This window comes from Podarcis raffonei, chromosome 9 (genome assembly GCF_027172205.1).
Source record: "Podarcis raffonei isolate rPodRaf1 chromosome 9, rPodRaf1.pri, whole genome shotgun sequence".
Lineage (NCBI taxonomy): Eukaryota > Metazoa > Chordata > Lepidosauria > Squamata > Lacertidae > Podarcis > Podarcis raffonei.
The window spans coordinates 70,904,974-70,922,484 of record NC_070610.1 but is presented as its reverse complement, the minus strand read 5'-3'; the positions used below and the strand labels follow the sequence as shown (position 1 = coordinate 70,922,484).

The following is a 17,511-nucleotide window of genomic DNA, read 5'->3' as shown; positions in this document are numbered from 1 at the left end:
GTCTGGCCCCCCACAAGGTCTGAGGGACAATGGACCGGCCACCTGCTGAAAAAGTTTGCTGACACCTGGCTTAGACTGTCTTCATTTAAAGTGCATTTCTACCTCCTGGTTGCAAAGGCATTACAGTAAACTCCTTTCTTTTTATATGAATAAGCAGAAAGTAGCTGAAATGTTGAAACACTGTTTATTTATCAGATGGTAAACAGCACTCAAGACCTTTTATTGATGACATGAAGACTAGTTGTAATAATGAGTTTTTATTTGATGTGATTATTCTCCCTCTTTTTAGTTACTTTATTAAGTATTTTGCAGATTCCTGTCTTCATTTATATTTTTTACATACTTGCTATAGAATTATAATAATAAAAACTTCCTGGGGGAAAACTCTATGAAGTAGCTAAATTAATATTGCTTCTCTGGCTAGAACGCCCTGCAAAAAAATTCTCAGTCCACTTTACAGTTAAAATTCTAACCAAGTATTAGAAAGGCAGTAGTGATATATGCGCAAGAAGCAGCAAGAGAAAATGGATGAATGAAGGAGAAGCAACACAAAAAAGTAAATCAACAAGTACATTAGTATTTAGAGGATAAAGAGCAGGAAAGGTATAGAGCTAAGTGCTCGATTTACTTCAGCAAGTAAATAATATTAATAATAAAAATAATTTATTTATACCCTGCCCATCTGACTGGGTTTCCCCAGCCACTCTGGGCAGCTTCCAACAGAATATTAAAATAAAATAGTCTATTAAACATTAAAAGCTTCCCTAAACAGGGCTGCCTTCAGATGTCTTCTAAAAGTCTGGTAGTTGTTTTTCTCTTTGACATCTTAATTACTATTAAGAGAATGGGGAGCAAAAAGTAAACGTGGGAAGAAGTATGGAGCTAAGAGAAAAGTGATGGCTTTCAAGGAAAATTTGTCTGGAATGGTAAAACACACACACACACACACTCCATTATACTGGCCCCTTTCTGGCAGTTAGGAGATGGAAAATGATTTATTTTAAGTTATAGCGGCGTGGGAAAGGAAAGTGAAAGGAGCAGGAATTTCCCCAGGGGATGTCAGAAGTGGGTGAAGCTAGCCAATAAATACTGGCCCCAGAGCTCTCTGACTCCACCACACAGCACATTTCCTCCTCTCACAGCAGCCGCAGCAAGAGAAGCAAAGATGATCCAGAAGTCCTGCCTCGTAATCCTGATGCTTGTCCTTTGCACAGCTCTCATACAAGGTAATATTCTTTTGCCTTCTTTTCTTCCGCATGATATTACATTAATGTGCCTCCTTTTCTTCCATATATCATTGCATTAATTGCATTTTCTCTGCTTCCACATTTTGCAATGCAATCACAATGTGGCAATAATGTTGACTAATGAGGAAAGCTCCTAGAATAATAGAATCATAGAATCATAGAGTTGGAAGAGACCACAAGGGCCATCGAGTCCAACCCCCTGCCAAGCAGGAAACACCATCAGAGCACTCCTGACATATGGTTGTGATGATAATGGGTGGTATTCAACTATTTATTTTACTGTTGCAATTAATGGACCTGACTTAGTCGAGTTTATTGATTACAGTGGATCAGTTTGGAGTAGGTGAATATCATACAATGCTGTCAAGCAGGGAAATTGGATAGTACAGTGGTACCTCAGGTTACATATGCTTCAGGTTACATACGCTTCAGGTTACAGACTCTGCTAACCCAGAAATAGTGCTTCAGGTTAAGAACTTTGCTTCAGGATGAGAACAGAAATTGTGCTCTGGTGGCGCGGCGGCAGCAGGAGGCTCCATTAGCTAAAGTGGTGCTTCAGGTTAAGAACAGTTTCAGGTTAAGAATGGACCTCCGGAACGAATTAAGTACTTAACCTGAGGTACCACTGTACAATGTAATAATGACTATCACCACAATAGTGTTGTCAATCTGGGAAAGGTACCGCTGCACTGGGGAGCCTTGGGACAGCCTGTCCCTCAACCTAACCTAACCTGTGGAATCAAATAATTGTAGAGATGGAAGGGTCCCTGAGGGTCATCTAGTCCAACCCCGTGCAGTGCAGGAATCAATTACAGATGGACACCCAACCTTTGCTTAAAAACCTCCAAGGAAGGAGAGTCCACCACCTTCTGAGGGAGTCCATTCCACTGCAGAACAGCTCTTACCATCAAAAAGTTATTCCTCATGTTTAGTCGGAATCCCCTTTCTGGGAACTTGAGGCCATTGGTTTGAGTCCTACCCTCCAGAGCAGCAGAAAACAGGCTTCCATGTGATAGCCCTTGAGATATCTCCACTTAGTCTCCTTTTTTCCAGGATAAACATACCCAACTCCCTCAATCGTTCCTCGTAAGGTTTGGTTTCCAAACCCTTGATCGTCCTGGTGGCCCACCTCTGCACACATTCCAGCTTGTCATTATCTTTTAAAAATTGTGCGGCAGGGTTCATGTGAGAGTAAAATGGGGGGCAAGGAGAACAATATATGCTGCGTTGAGTGCCAAGGAAGAAAGGTGTGATATACAGTGGTACCTCAGGCTTCAGGTTACAGACGCTTCAGGTTACAGACTCCGCTAACCCAGAAAGAGTACCTCAGGTTAAGAACTTTGCTTCAGGATGAGAACAGAAATCGTGCTCCGGCGGCGCGGCAGCAGCGGGAGGCCCCATTAGCTAAAGTGGTGCTTCAGGTTAAGAACAGTTTCAGGTTAAGAAAGGACCTCCAGAACGAATTAAGTACTTAACCCGAGGTACCACTGTTAATATAATTAAATCAATAGAAAACAAAGGGGTTTTGGGGGGGGGAGCAATGTCATCTCCCCCCCTCCTCCCAAAGAAAATCTCCAAGCGTTAAAAAGATTGTGGCTTACCACTTTCCCATTCGTTGCTCTGTCTGAAACACCCCGCTGAAGGGAAGGTTTCGAAGCAACGCCTCCCCTCTCACATCACACCCGCAACCCTGTAAAGTTATATTACGACTGAGCGTACCCGAACGTGTAACTCAAGGGTGACATCCTTCTGTTGCAGGAATGCCAACTACCAGCAGAGGGCGTTGCCTCTGTCGAACAAAAGGAATGATGTTGAGCTCTGTCCCTATTCAACGCGTTGCTGAAGTTGAATTTCACCGGCCCAGCAGCAGCTGCGATCAGGAGGAACTGGTGTAAGTAGTGGATGCTGGTTGTGCTCCAGAAGCCTTAACATTTGTGTTAAGTTTCCTACTCGGGGTCAATGCTATTTTGCTACTCAATGCAATACAAGTAACTATATAAAACCCTAAGGAAGTTGTGTTGATCTAGAAGGGCAGGGCAAATGCCTTTATTTTGGAGCAGTCCAACTGCCACGGAAAGATAATAATAGTAGTCCTGTTTCTAATTTGCCCTCAATTGCTTCTTTGCAGAGTCACTTTCAAGAGAAACGCGCGCAAGAGGTGCCTGAACATTAATTTGGAGCAAGGCCGTCGTATAAAGGAGGTCAGTGAGACCAGAATAAGTACAGTGGGTTGTGTTGGTGGGCTCCCGATACCTCATCCATTCTGGCCACAGATAAGCGTCTTGTACTCACCAGGTATTTTTCTTTGCTTCCCTTACAGGCAATTATGAAGAAGAGGAAATGAAGATTGTTAGAGACTGAGAGAGGAGAAGGCAGAGAAAATATACCGTATTTTTTGCAGCATAACACTCACTTTTTTCCTCCTAGAAAGTAAGGGGAAATGTCTGTGCGTGTTATGGAGGGAATGCCTACGGATGGCGGGAGGATCTGCTGCAGTCGTGAGCAGAGGATCCATGGTTCCCCTTCCTTCCCTCCTCCGTGGCTCGCTTTGAAACAGCAAAGCGGGAGAAGAGCCGCTGAGTGGGGAGGAAAGAGGGACAGAGAGCCTGCTGCTTTAAAGGAGCAAAGTGGGAGAGGAGAGGAGCCTTCTCCTCTTATACCCCTCTTCTGCATTATTAACAGCATCCTTCTCCACACACCCCACGCGTGTCCCTTGTCCCTTGAGTGCTTTTCCTTCCCTCCCCACTTAAAACGTGGTTACAGAGCACGGATCTACATGGATCCTCAGGATTTTTGCACTGGGTCACCCCAAATTCACCATCAGATCACATAGCATGTCCATGGCTACAGTTTGCATCAAAAATATCACACACCCACTGTTGCCTGGGGCCGCAGCATGAACCACAAAAATTATACATCCGCTGTTTCGTTTAGAATATTTTTTTTCTTGTTTTCCTCCTCTAAAAACTCTGTGCTTGTTATGGTCAGGTGTGTGTTATAGAGCGAAAAATACGGTAATTGGGCATCTGGTTACTGAGGTAGAGAAGTCATGAGGTTCAAGCTTCTTTTGGACAAAGACATCAACCATTTCTCCTTCAGGAAGACCTCCTGACAACCTTCTAAAAGACTGACGTTCTGTGGACCACACAGTTTGAAAACTCCCTGACCTAAGTGTTTAATTGGCAGGATTCGGTCTAGTATAAAGCTGCCAGAATTTGAAAAGGAGCTTTTCCCATTTAGTTTCTTTCCCTCAACTTTCAGGTCAATAATTATGTGTTACCACGGGAAGAAACAAAAAAAAACCTGAGAAAGCTAGAGGACAAATAATTTCATATTGTAAAGCCCTCAATAGCTAAAAAAATCTATGTGAGTGGAAGACATTTGGTACTCATTGTTTCGTTGTTAAACTTAAAAGAATAATGTTTTCTTGCTATCGTGCTGTTGTATTCTGCTCCTTGCCAGGTCTGGAATACAGGCTTAGCACCTGTACATTTGTAAATAAAAATATTTTTGTTTTGTAACAAATCAGCCAGTGTGTGTTTGTCCATTCGTTCTCTCTCTCCTCGAAAGTAAACCTACAGGAGCTGCCATTCAGCTCCCAAATCAAACTTCGGCAACACAAGTAACATTCACACTGAAGGAGGTGAGGACAGGTGACCCCACCTAGGCCCGAAGTCACCCCCCCAACTAGGCCTCAAAACTGTCCAAAATTCCTTTTCTCTCTTTTAAAAATCCACAGCTCAAGTTTTCCTCACAAAATGCATAGGCAAAATGTTATTTTTTTTATCAGTATGAGAGAGCTTCAAAAAGGCTAATGAATAGGCTCTGTCATTGCCAAGAATACTCAGGCCTGGGAACTGACTCTTATCTCATTCGGTTGTAACACATCTTGAACACGCTGAACGCAAGGCTCCTCGATCCCCTTTGGCTTCTCACCCCCTTTCCTGGGAAGGGCGCCAAGAGTCCAAAAGAGTCCCAAGACAGGAGCTTTCTGTTCATGCTCAGGGGAACTCATGAGGCAGGACTCTTGAGGAGGAGGAGAAAGGGGAGGGAACTGGAGGGAATATATGCTCTGTGCAAATGGCTGTGAACTTGTGCTTGTTTTATGAATCTATCACACTTGCTCCTTCTACCAGCCGGATGGTAGAAAAAGGCTACAACACCATGTACAGTGGTACCTCGGGTTACATACGCTTCAGGTTACAGACGCTTCAGGTTACAGACTCCGCTAACCCAGAAATAGTACCTCGGGTTAAGAACTTTGCTTCAGGATGAGAACAGAAATTGTGCAGCAGCGGCACAGCAGCAGCAGCAGGAGGCCCCATTAGCTAAAGTGGTGCTTCAGGTTAAGAACAGTTTCAGGTTAAGAACGGACCTCCAGAACAAATTAAGTACTTAACTCGAGGTACCACTGTATTTAAAACACATGGATTCCCCCAAAGAATGCTGGGAGTTGTGGCTTGCTAAAGGTCTTGGGAACTGTAACTTTGTGGAGGTAAACTACAGTTATCAGGATACTTTGTGCTTTAAATGACGTGGATTTGTGACATCAAATTCCCTACAAACACAGGAATGGGGATATTGTGTGGGGGAGAGAGAGGGAAGGGCTCATTTCCTTTGAGTTTCAGACAAAATACCGTTTATGTCCCAGAAACCCACATGCCTCTAATTCCCAGTTCCTTGCATACTTGGCTGGAAAGCCCATCTACTAAGATGATATGCTTTGAACTGCAAGTCACGTGTCTTTAATTGCAATTACTAATCAATAAAGTAGGCCCTGGTATTCAGGAAGGTTAGCACCATATAACCTGACTGATATATATACATATGAGGTGGATAGCTTGGTTGGTTAGAGCATGGTGCTGATAACACAAGGTTGCAGGTTCGATCCCCATATGGGACAGCTGAATATTCCTTAATTGCAGAGGGTTGGACTAGATGATCCTTAGGGTCCCTTCCAACTCTACAATTCTATGACTCTATATAGGGCCATCATGGTGTTATGGCTGGGCTTAGGGTAGAGATACCCAGATGCAAACCTTCAAACCAGGAAGCTCACTTAAGCCTCTTTTTCTCTCTCTCAGCCATGTTTGAGCTTCCTAGAGGAATGTGTTACGCAAATTACGGGGGGGGGGCACATCTTTACAGTTAAATGTTACACATATTATGCCTGAATGTATCCTTTCAACTTGACAGCTCAGGGAAGTTACCTAGCTTTAAAAAATAATATAAAATCATCTCCTTTGCCAGTGTAGCAGGAACCCCCCCACCCCAATCATTCTGTTTGTACAAACTTCACACACACACACACTCACACACTACATACGCCACATTTCTGTTATAAATTCATAGAAAATCAACCATACATCGGATTTGCACTGTTCCATTTTATTTTACTCCATATGACAAGAACTATCAAAGGGGGGTGGCTTGGTCCTGGTCAGCCATAATCCCTTCACCGTCTCAGCACATCCACAGGAGCCCTGCCCAGTTGCTATGCCAACCCTGATGATCCCAGACAGAAGACAATCAAGATCACAAAGAACTTGCATATGGGAGTGGATTCAGCATGGACTGAAACAAAGGACAATGATCAGATCTTCCCTCAGGGGGCAGGAAACTGCAAACTCCCCTTTGTCTCCTGGAAGTGACTCATGGGGAGGGGGGAAAGGAGGAACTAGCCAGGTGACAAGACACCCTCAACCCCTCCTTTCTGTAATGTATGCATGATGTTTCTGGGGGTGGGCTTGACCTAGAGGAGGGGAATTTCAAAAAGTTTTTATAAGACCTTGCACACTATTTTTCGGGGTCTTTCCTCTCACCTGCAAGTGAGGGGAGCACCCTGTCACGACAGTCTTTCTTCAATAAAGACCAAGCCTACAGGCTGCTGATTTGCTTCAATTTACTCTGGTTGGTGTCTTTACTTTTTGTCCAAGGGAGCCCTCAGATTTTTCCGGTAACAGTTTGGCGACCACGAAGGGACACTTGGTTCTCCTGCGAAGGTGAGGAGGGAGATAGAGGGGATCGGGCGCCACTGGGCAACCTTAGCCCAGAGATCCTTCTTCCTCTCCCTGCCTCCTCTTTGCGGGCGGTAATCAATCATCACCAAAAGCTCAACCAGGGGAAGCAAAGGCAAGGTCAAGCCGGCTAAAGGGAAAGGATCTCGGGATCCACGGGGGACATCTTCAAACGTGAGTATGGTTTGAAGTAAATACATTGAGAGGGGGGTGGAAAAGTAACGTCCCCACGACAGCCAGACTTTCCTTCTTTCATTTCTGACGTTGCCCCTCGGAGTCGGCCGGGAACGTTCTAAACTATCTCCTTTCCTCCCCCGATTTCCCCCCTCGGAGTGTGGCCAGGGAGATCGCGGAACCTTACTGTCAGACGTTACCTCTCGGAGTCGTCTAGGAACATCTAAAACTTTCCCTTTCTCTCCCCCAATTTCCTTTTCGGAGTGTGGCCGGGGAAATTGTGGCACTTTTACTGTTTTCCGACGTTACCTCTCGGAGTCGTCCAGGAACGTCTATAACTTTTCCTTTCTCTCCCCCAATTTCCTTTTCGGAGTGTAGCCGGGGAAATTGTGGTACTTTTGTTGTTTCCAGCGTTACCCCTCAGAGTCGTCTGGGAACGTTAAATCTCTCTCTCTCTCCTTTTCTCCCCCGTTTTCCGACTTGGAATTGAGTCCGGGAAAGCGCGGCTCTTTATTGTTTCTCTGACGTCCCTCCCTCGGAGTCGTCCGGAGGCGTCCTTCAAATCTCCCTCTCTCCTTTTCTCCCCCGTTTTCCGTCTTGGAATTGAGTCCGGGAAAGCGTGGCTCTTTTACTGTTTCTCTGACGTCTTCCCTCGGAGTCGTCCGGTGGCGTCTTTTCAAAAGTATTTTAATGCAAGGTCATTTGCTTCCTTTCAAACCTTGGGTGTTTTCTCGGACCCCGATCTGGCACGGCATTGCGCAGGCGTTCAGTAGGGGACTCCGAACTTAGTCTCAAAGGCTAGGCAGGAGGCTGTCGTGGATGGTAGAGGGGGAAATGGGGCGTTGTGTAAGCAGTACTGAGGCAGAATTTCAGGATCCGTGGTTGTGTATCGGGTAGAGAGAGAGACCCGTGGTTTTAAGGCTGATGTTTGAGGTTTTATAGATGATAAGTTATTTGCGGTTCGTTGATAGGCAGGAATTGAGTTAAAGAGATAATCAAAGGTACCTTAAATACTGAAAGAATATTATTTTCTTCTTTCTACCCTTTCCCCCCCTTTGTCTTCCCCCTTGTGTGTCCATTCTTTCTGTCCTTTAGCGTATGTCGTTAACGAAATACCCCACCTTATATACTAGAGGGAAATGGGAGCTCACTAAACACCCTAGCTGGACTCCTCCTGGCAACAAAGCTTCCATGAAGCCTTTTTGCCCCAGAGAGGATTCTAATACGCCCCTCCAGCTTGTCATCTCCAATTGGGAAAAAAATAAAATAAAGGGGCAAAATGGTCTTTCAAGTACAAAGTACGAGACCGTTGTAACTTTTAGTGGGTGGTTTAGGCTCACCACCTGGAACCCAGGGCACAGCGGCCACTTCAGGGCTCCTCCAACACAATCAGGGTGTGAACCCTTAGGGAGAGCTGAACACATCAAATTTGTGTTGTTAAACTAGAACCTAAAGCTAGAACATGAAACCGTAAACTTAATGGTGCTCAGAAGGCAGTAGATATAATAACAGCCCAGCCTGAGAGCCCACACATTAGAGAACTTAGTTTCTTTAAAAAAAAAAAAAAAGATGTACTCAAAGATTTAGAAATATTTAAAGGGTTTGTGTTTACATTGGCTTCGGCATCCACAGACTGTTCTTAAATGCACATAGTTTTTTAAGATTGCAAGCTTGCTTCAAAATTTCAACTCTAAGGAAGCCATGTTGGGCCTTGTCAATCTGAAACAAGACAAAATGGAGAATGAAGTGTGCAAATGTTTGTTATTTGAGAGAGGCTCTAAAAGAGAGTTTTCCCCCCAAGTGGTAAAATCCTGTATACGTGCTACTTGTGTTCTGAAAGGAGGATTACCCCACCTCCTTCCTCTAGTTTAAGTGAGGAGGGTGATTTTAAGTCTAATGGTAAATGATGTTTTGTTGTAACTTTTGAGTTTGTGAGTACACCTGTGTTCCAGTCTATTTTGGAATGTGAAGTTAACCTAATGTTTCTGCTGCAAAAGCCTAGTTGAGCACAATTGCTCTCTCAAGCTAAAATGCAGTGTATGTATTTCATCAAGCATATGCCTATGAAAGTATGGTGTTCCTTCTAAGAAAAATATGTGAGTCCAGTTTTAACTTTGATTTGGTTGGACAGAAGAGTTATTGTAAGGCTCCTGATATCAGTCTCTATAAGACTTCCTGGCCTCTTTTCTCAGAAAATACCCCCCCCCCATTTCATTCTGTCTCTTTCAGTTTTTTTCTCCCTTCTTACTTCTGTGCCAGGTAAATTTACTCCCGAGTAAGCTTCCTTTAAAGGAAACTGCAAAGAGGGGGGGAGCAATCTTTCCTAAGGTACCCTGCATCTCACTTTCCTATGTGTAGTTATTAAAACAAAAAAAAATCTAAATTAGGCTTACTATTCCTCTCCAAGTTCAGAAAAAAAAAATTGGTCACTTTTGTATTCCCTTTAAATCAAATCTATGGTTGTTTTAACTATGCTTAATAAAAGATCCTCTCCCTATCTTAAAAAAAAACTGTTCACTTCAATCTTCCTTTAAATATCATTTCACTAGGAACTTACATTCTTTAGTCTAAGGAAGCAAACTCCCTCAAACTATCTCAAGATCTGCTAAAAGGGTTCTGTGTAAAGTTGGGTACTTTTATTTTCCTCTTCCTTAGTACATGATAGGAGCATAGATGTTTCCTTTCTCAGTTGTAAATCTGTACTTAAATGGGTATGTCTCTTTGATAGTACAAATCTTGCTGTGAAATCTTGCTGTGAACCCTATATTTTGGAGGGTTGGACTAGATGATCCCAGGGTCTCTTTCAACTCTCCCAATTTGTGGCTGTGTGGAAGGGACATGTGTCTGCAAGCATTGGAGGGTAATTCTTAAATTCTGGTGTGGTGATGTAGTTGAAATCCAGCCTAGCTTTGCTCTTTAGTTTTAAAAGGTGAGAGGTGAAGCCTTGATGTTTTTCAAGCACAACTGGTAATATCAAGCATTTGAGTAATTACAGTGTTTATCATTTTGTCTACTATTTAAAAATCAGACTTCAAAGCAATTCAAAGTTTAAGCACATAAAAATACATATGCGCCTTGACCAATCCTGTAAATAAAGGGCAGGATATATATATATATATATATATATATATATATATATATATATATATATATATATATATATTGTCTGCAAATGGTAAGGCTGAAATGACTGTGAATATTAAAAAAAAAAAAATCCCATGAATTTTGACTCTCTGGCCATTTTTTCCCATATATAAGTGCGTGGCATTGTTACGCGAATGGCCAGAGGGATATTAGCCCTTTCCTGTACATAAAGGAAGCAGTCCCTTTGCTTGGGCTACAATTGCTAGCTTTGGTGAATACTTGAATTGCTGAGTTTCTCTTTTTTGTTTTAAAATCTAACCCTATTTTTAAAATCTACTCCTTACCCTCCCCTCCCCTTATTCAAATGGTAATTTAGCCAAAAGATTCAACATTTTCAATAGTATAAAAGGTTTGCTGAGACATGAACTCTGCACATGCACAGAGGCTAGATCAGCTTTAAAAAAAACACAAAAAGAGAGAGGGAGAGAGGGAGAGAGGAAGAAGGGGGGAACTGTAAGGGGGGAGAGGAGGTTTCGAGAGCCTGGGCTGCAGGGAGAAACTTATCCAAATTTCCTTATGTAAAACTTGGAACCATTGAGGGAAATCACCCTTAATGTGTCTTTTGCTCCAGGGGCTACGGAAGACAAAAGGGTTAAAAAAACTAGCCCATCAAAAGTCAAGAGCTTTCCAGGTTCCAAATCTTAACATGCCAAATTCTTTTCACAGGTAAAAATCAAAACGCTCCCACTGTGAGTTCCTCTCTTGACTAGTCCCCCCCCCATGGGATTTAACTTTTACAACAGGCTTTGTGTGCATTATAGGAACAGCATTCCTGACAGAGATTTTCAAAGAAAGAAAAAAATTTTGTTTCCCCCTTTAAAACAGGATACGTGAACTCGGACCCACATAAGCAAAAAGTTTAATAACTTGCCAATTGTGTTCAAAATTAACAAAGGTTTTGTCCCTTCGTTTCTTCCACAGCCAAACTAAGTGAAGGAAAACAAACAAACTTGGCAGAATAACAGTAATTATATGGAAATGTAATAATAATATTGAAATGACTAAAATGCTTAATATGACTAAAATGCTTAATCCGCTAAGATTTTTATTATTTGTAGCTTCCCACGGAAACTGAAGAACATCCTTTTTGCCTTTCGCCCCTTCCCTTTTTCTAACTGTCTTTTAAGTCCCCAAAACCCTGCCCCTTACAGGATATCACTTCTACAAATGTGTTACTACAGATCTAATGAAAAGTTTCGCCACCACAAGACCTGCAACAACAACAGACACCAGAGTTTTCATAGTGCCCACAGCTATCTCTATCAAAGGATATAGACTGCCGGGGGGGTGGGGCTGACAAAGGGGGGGAGGAGTTGAATTGCAAGGACATCTTCTCACTTTTGAACCTCAAGACTGTGCTCCGGCATTGAGAAGATACATACATAAAATATCACAATTGTCTCAAGATATGCAACTGATACTTAATTAGATTGTTTTGTATTATGTGTTATTATGTAGGAATGTTGAAATGTGTCTGACAGTGTGTTATTTCCACAAATGGGGGAGCTATTTTTGTGGCTATTTTTGTGTGTAATTGTTTTTATGTTTCATGTCTTATTCCTTACAACCCAGTGGAGGATTCTCATACATTTTATGCTTTTTAACAGACCAGGCTATTATGTAGTCCAATGTTTAGAATTAGATAAATTTATAACCACATTTAGTTGTTTCACCTGGCACTCTGCCAACTTCCCTACCCATTTTAAAATGTGCTAAAAACTCGCTTAACCAAAGAGAAGCTGATAAGATACATGAAGGTGCATATGCTTTGGTTTAGCAGGAATAATCCCTTATAGAGTTAAATTGACTTATTTGGACAAATGCCCTCTAAGAATGGTTTTGTTTTAACAGATTGGTTTGAGAAGTTGGGAACCATGGGGCAAGATAAATTCAAATTGGACTCATTTTGAATTGGGCAAGTGTATCCAGGCTGCAATTAGCTTTTTGGTCCTTAAAGTGCAAGTGAGCAACTTCCCATGACTGCAAGACCAGAGCCTATAAAATAAAATCCCATAGAATGGCCAAGGCAAAGACATTTCTCTCATGACGTGCCCAAACCTGTGCCAGCTGTGGTGAGTGGCAGGCAACATGGTTAATATGAAAGCCCTAAGTGGATTCACCAGGGATTCCCACTACTGTGACACCAGGCCGGTGTGAGACCACAGAAGAGCTACCTTGACACCTGAGAACACAAAAATGGCGGGGGACAAAGCAAACTGCATTTTTCAGTCATTAGTGGACCTTCCTGCTAAATGTAAAGCATACGCCACTATTGAGAAAATATTTCTTCCAAGGTACTAGAATGCCACAAGTAACTGAGCAACAAAATATTAATTTTACGTGATATCCTAAGTGCACTGTTACACCATTATATTTCTATGCAAATATCCTTAAGAAGCATGACATCCGAGTCCCTTTCAGGTTCACATGGAGACACGCATCTGGGACAGAGAATAGCAGGTTAATATTTACCACCTTAAATTGTGCAGAGAAAAGGATTGCAAAGTAGCCACCTTTGCAATCTTATCTCCGAAGGGGGGAACTGTAGCAGGAACCCCCCCACCCCAATCATTCTGTTTGTACAAACTTCACACACACACACACTCACACACTACATACGCCACATTTCTGTTATAAATTCATAGAAAATCAACCATACATCGGATTTGCACTGTTCCATTTTATTTTACTCCATATGACAAGAACTATCAAAGGGGGGTGGCTTGGTCCTGGTCAGCCATAATCCCTTCACCGTCTCAGCACATCCACAGGAGCCCTGCCCAGTTGCTCTGCCAACCCTGATGATCCCAGACAGAAGACAATCAAGATCACAAAGAACTTGCATATGGGAGTGGATTCAGCATGGACTGAAACAAAGGACAATGATCAGATCTTCCCTCAGGGGGCAGGAAACTGCAAACTCCCCTTTGTCTCCTGGAAGTGACTCATGGGGAGGGGGGAAAGGAGGAAGTAGCCAGGTGACAAGACACTCAGGTTACCACAACTCCTCCCTCAACCCCTCCTTTCTGTAATGTATGCATGATGTTTCTGGGGGTGGGCTTGACCTAGAGGAGGGGAATTTCAAAAAGTTTTTATAAGACCTTGCACACTATTTTTCGGGGTCTTTCCTCTCACCTGCAAGTGAGGGGAGCACCCTGTCGCGACAGTCTTTCTTCAATAAAGACCAAGCCTACAGGCTGCTGATTTGCTTCAATTTACTCTGGTTGGTGTCTTTACTTTTTGTCCAAGGGAGCCCTCAGATTTTTCCGGTAACACCAGTTTCCTCCATTCCAAAGCTATTTTCCCCTTGAAAAAGGACTCCAGGAAGTGTCCAGAGGTGAGAATTGCTGGGCTCATTGTTAGCCAAATCTCATCACCTGACTTGCCTTAGGCTCCAGACATGCAAAGGAAGTTCTATTGTACTTTTGGGTGGTGAGAACTTAAGACATATTTGTCTATGCTAATCTTATACCTGAGTCTTGCCCTGCCATGTCTGCCTATGCTAATCTTGTACCAAGGACTTGTCTGGACATGTTGGCTTGAGCCCAGGAGTCAGCCTCTTTTCCTTTGGCCTTAGGCCCACCCCCGGCCAGCTGTCCATTGTCCTCCCTGGCCGGGGGGCGGGTCAAAGGCCAGCTCAGGCAGGTGGGTGGCACCCGCCCAGGTGAGCCTTGCTTGGTGCCGCAAACCCCGCCCACCTGTGGGGAAGGGAGGGCGGATATTGCCAATGTTAACCCCTCCCCTTTTGTGACATATCAGTGATGTACCAGTGATGTAGCAATGATGTAGTACGAACTGTATTCTAGGATAGGGTGGGAAAGTTTTAAAAGTCTTTGTCACCCCATCCTCGGGGTTCAAATTTGCTCTTTGAACCTATTGCGCAATAAACTTTGGTCTACAGCTATTTGCTCCAGTTGGTGGCTGGACTCCTTCCTTTATTCTGCAGGGACCCACAGGCTCTGCCTGACGAGCTGGGTGACTGAGCAGCCTCACACCTAGATTTTTCCGTAACAAATGTGAAAAATAGGCCTTTTGGATCAAAGCAGCATCCTGCTTTGCCAGAGGGATGCCCCCAGAAAGCCCACAAGCTATCTCTGTCCCAATATTCAAGGCCATTCTCCCTCTGGAAATGGTGCTTCTGCTTTGCAATTATAGCCAATAGCCATTGACAGAACTAGAACCACATTGGGACCTGTGGCCCTTTGGGTGCTGCTGGAGTCTGAACTACAACTCCCATCATCCCCGACCCTTGTCCATGCTGGTTGTGCCTGGTGGGAGATGCAGTCCCATGATGTCAGGCATGCCGCAGATTTACCCACCTGTGATCGGAATCCTCCATGAATTTGTCGAGGATGTGGGCCTTGACAGAGGAGCAACATAACTGGACATCGCATGCCCTGTTGGTGGGCAAAATACACTTAAAGTCTCCCTATCTTAGAGAATGGGCTGTAGCTCAGTTGGAGAACATCTGACTTGCATGCAAAAGGTCCCTCTTTCAACCCCCAGAATCTATAATTATTATTATTATTATTATTATTATTATTATTATTATTATTATTTATCCCCAGCCACTCTGGGCGGCTCCCAAACGAATATTAAAAACACAATACAGCATTAAACATTAAAAACTTCCCTAAACAGGGCTGCCTTCAGATGTCTTTTAAAAGTAAAATAGTTGCTCCAGGGGTCAGCAAAGTTTTTCAGCAGGGGGCTGGTCCACTGTCCCTCAGACCTTGGGGGGGCAGACTATATTCTGGGGGAAAAAATGAACTAATTCCTATGCCCCACAAATAACCCAGAGATGCATTTTAAATAAAAGGACACATTCTACTCATGTAAAAACACGCTGACTCCCGGACCGTCCATGGGCCGGATTTAGAAGGCAATTGGGCCAGATCCGCCCCCCGGGCCTTAGTTTGCCTACCCATGCTCTACTAGGTAGTGCTGGTAATGTCAGTTGCCTGAAACCATGAAGAGCTGCTGCCCGCCAGTGTAGACAATACCGAGGTAAATGGACCAATGTTCAGCTCAGTATAAGGCAGCTTTCTGTGTTCCAATATTCCTACCTCTTCCCTCCCTCCCTCCCCCACCCAATTTTTTCATCCAGTTCTTTCCCCACCTGGCAAGGTGAGCAAGACTCCAGGTGACTTGCACAGCAGCTGAGGGAAGAGAGTGGATATTGGAGTGATGTTTGAGCATATCATGGACTGGTTGTGTGCAGAGGAGTGGAGGGAGGAGTCATCCAAGGGGAAACCCCCCCAGAAGAAGACTCAGTGTGTGGTCAGAGGGCAAAGAAGTGAAGGAAGGTGAGGACAGGTGCCCCACCTAGGCCCAAAGTCAACCCCCCCAAAGCAGGCTCAAAGCTTCTCAAAGCTGCTTCACCCAGCCTCAGCTGTGGGCCGGCTCCACAATCAATGTGAAGGTTGGGAAGGCTTGTTTTCATACGTTGAACCAATCTGGTGAATGAGGGCCAGTCCCATCACACAGCAGAGTGAAGCAACCTGCACAGTTTCATCACGGCAGGAGCCATCCTTTTTTCTCGTTGTCATTCTGCTTTACTGCAGATCAGCTGGATTGCATAAGTGCAATGGATGGGTTTTGGGAACTGGGATCCTTTCCCAGAAATTGAGTCTCTTCCAGCTGCAGGCCAAAAGTTGGCCTCTTGCACCATACATCTGCCAGTGTACTTGTTTCCTTTTCCTCCAAAAACTCTGATTTCTCCTACAAAGCCAAGTTTCATTTTCAGTGTCATGAAAGTGCAGACGAAGAATCTTTCTTTAGCTGCTTCCTGAGTTTGAAAAGGGGAAGAAGAACAGAAAAGCATGGAATTAGCTCAACTTCTGCCTGGGGCAGAATCACTTTTACCATGACGTTGACACGCATTGCAATTTTGGGGTTGATTTCTCTACAACATCCTTCTCCAACGTGGTGCCCTCTAGTTGTTGATTCAGTGTGTGCAGCAGCTGCGGAAAACAACAAATTCCGTGCTAAGGACCGTTAGGAAATTGTCAATCTCATAATGCCATTAACAGAAATCTTTGGCATACCCCTCAACTGTCCCAATTTGAGTGGGACAGACAGGGCCCTCTTAAGCGTATTCGGCGCCGTGGTACAAAGATTCCTCCCCGCCAACCCGTTTCCCACAGTTGTCTTGTACCACGACGTCCCACCTCCTATAATATACTGCGTTTTAAAGCCTTTATGTCAGCCCAACACAATCTCAACAGCCAGCTCCTTCCACACAACTGGTTTCATCTCAACGCTCATAGATATTAAAATACAGAGGAATTATGCATCCCCGGGGAGGTGCTGAATCAATAGAGGCTGGCCGCTCTCACCATGGGCAACTGTGGGTAGATCAAGGCACTCTGCACATGCTTAAAAGAACAAAATGGTCTGCAGCTCATGAAAGCTTATGCCTCACTAAAAACCCGCCCCCGTCTTTAAAGGACTTTTTGTTGGTGTTTGTTTTTAACCACTAACTGCATGGAGAGCACGCTCTTGAGTCCATCCTCACCGCCCGAAATCTGAATGAATGCCTCCTCCACCTTTTTCCTCGGCGGAAGGGGCGGGGGGCGGATTTCTCGGTGAGAACGTTGCCCCTCCCGCCCGTCCCCTGCGCTGGGCAGCTCGAGACTGGCTTGCCATGTGGGCAAAATGTCTACAGGTGTCAAAACAATATTCTAAGTGGAATGGGCTCTTTTGGGAGGTGGTGGGCTCTCCCCTCGTTGGAAGTTTTTAAGCAGAGGTTGGATGGACACCTGTCATGAGTGCTGAAGTCGAGATTTCCTGCACTGCAGGGGGCTGGACTAGATGGTTTCTGGGGTTCCCTCCCAACTCTACGATTCTAGATTCTAGCAATAAGATTGGCAGCCAGCAACGTACGAAAGAAACCAGGAAAGAACCGTAAACTAAACAAAAGGAGGCAA

The 17,511-nt window shown here is 44.1% G+C and overlaps 1 protein-coding gene across 1 annotated transcript; it reads left to right on the top strand.

Annotated features, from left to right (window-relative positions):
• Positions 1 to 1,101: 1,101 nt before the first annotated feature.
• Positions 1,102 to 3,849, top strand: LOC128421509 (C-X-C motif chemokine 11-like). The gene is made up of 4 exons (XM_053404406.1): positions 1,102 to 1,226; positions 3,006 to 3,138; positions 3,376 to 3,448; positions 3,568 to 3,849. The coding sequence occupies exons 1-4, from the start codon at positions 1,166 to 1,168 to the stop codon at positions 3,589 to 3,591; spliced, it is 291 nt and encodes a 96-aa protein (XP_053260381.1). The 5' UTR covers positions 1,102 to 1,165; the 3' UTR covers positions 3,592 to 3,849.
• The last annotated feature ends 13,662 nt before the right edge of the window (positions 3,850 to 17,511 follow it).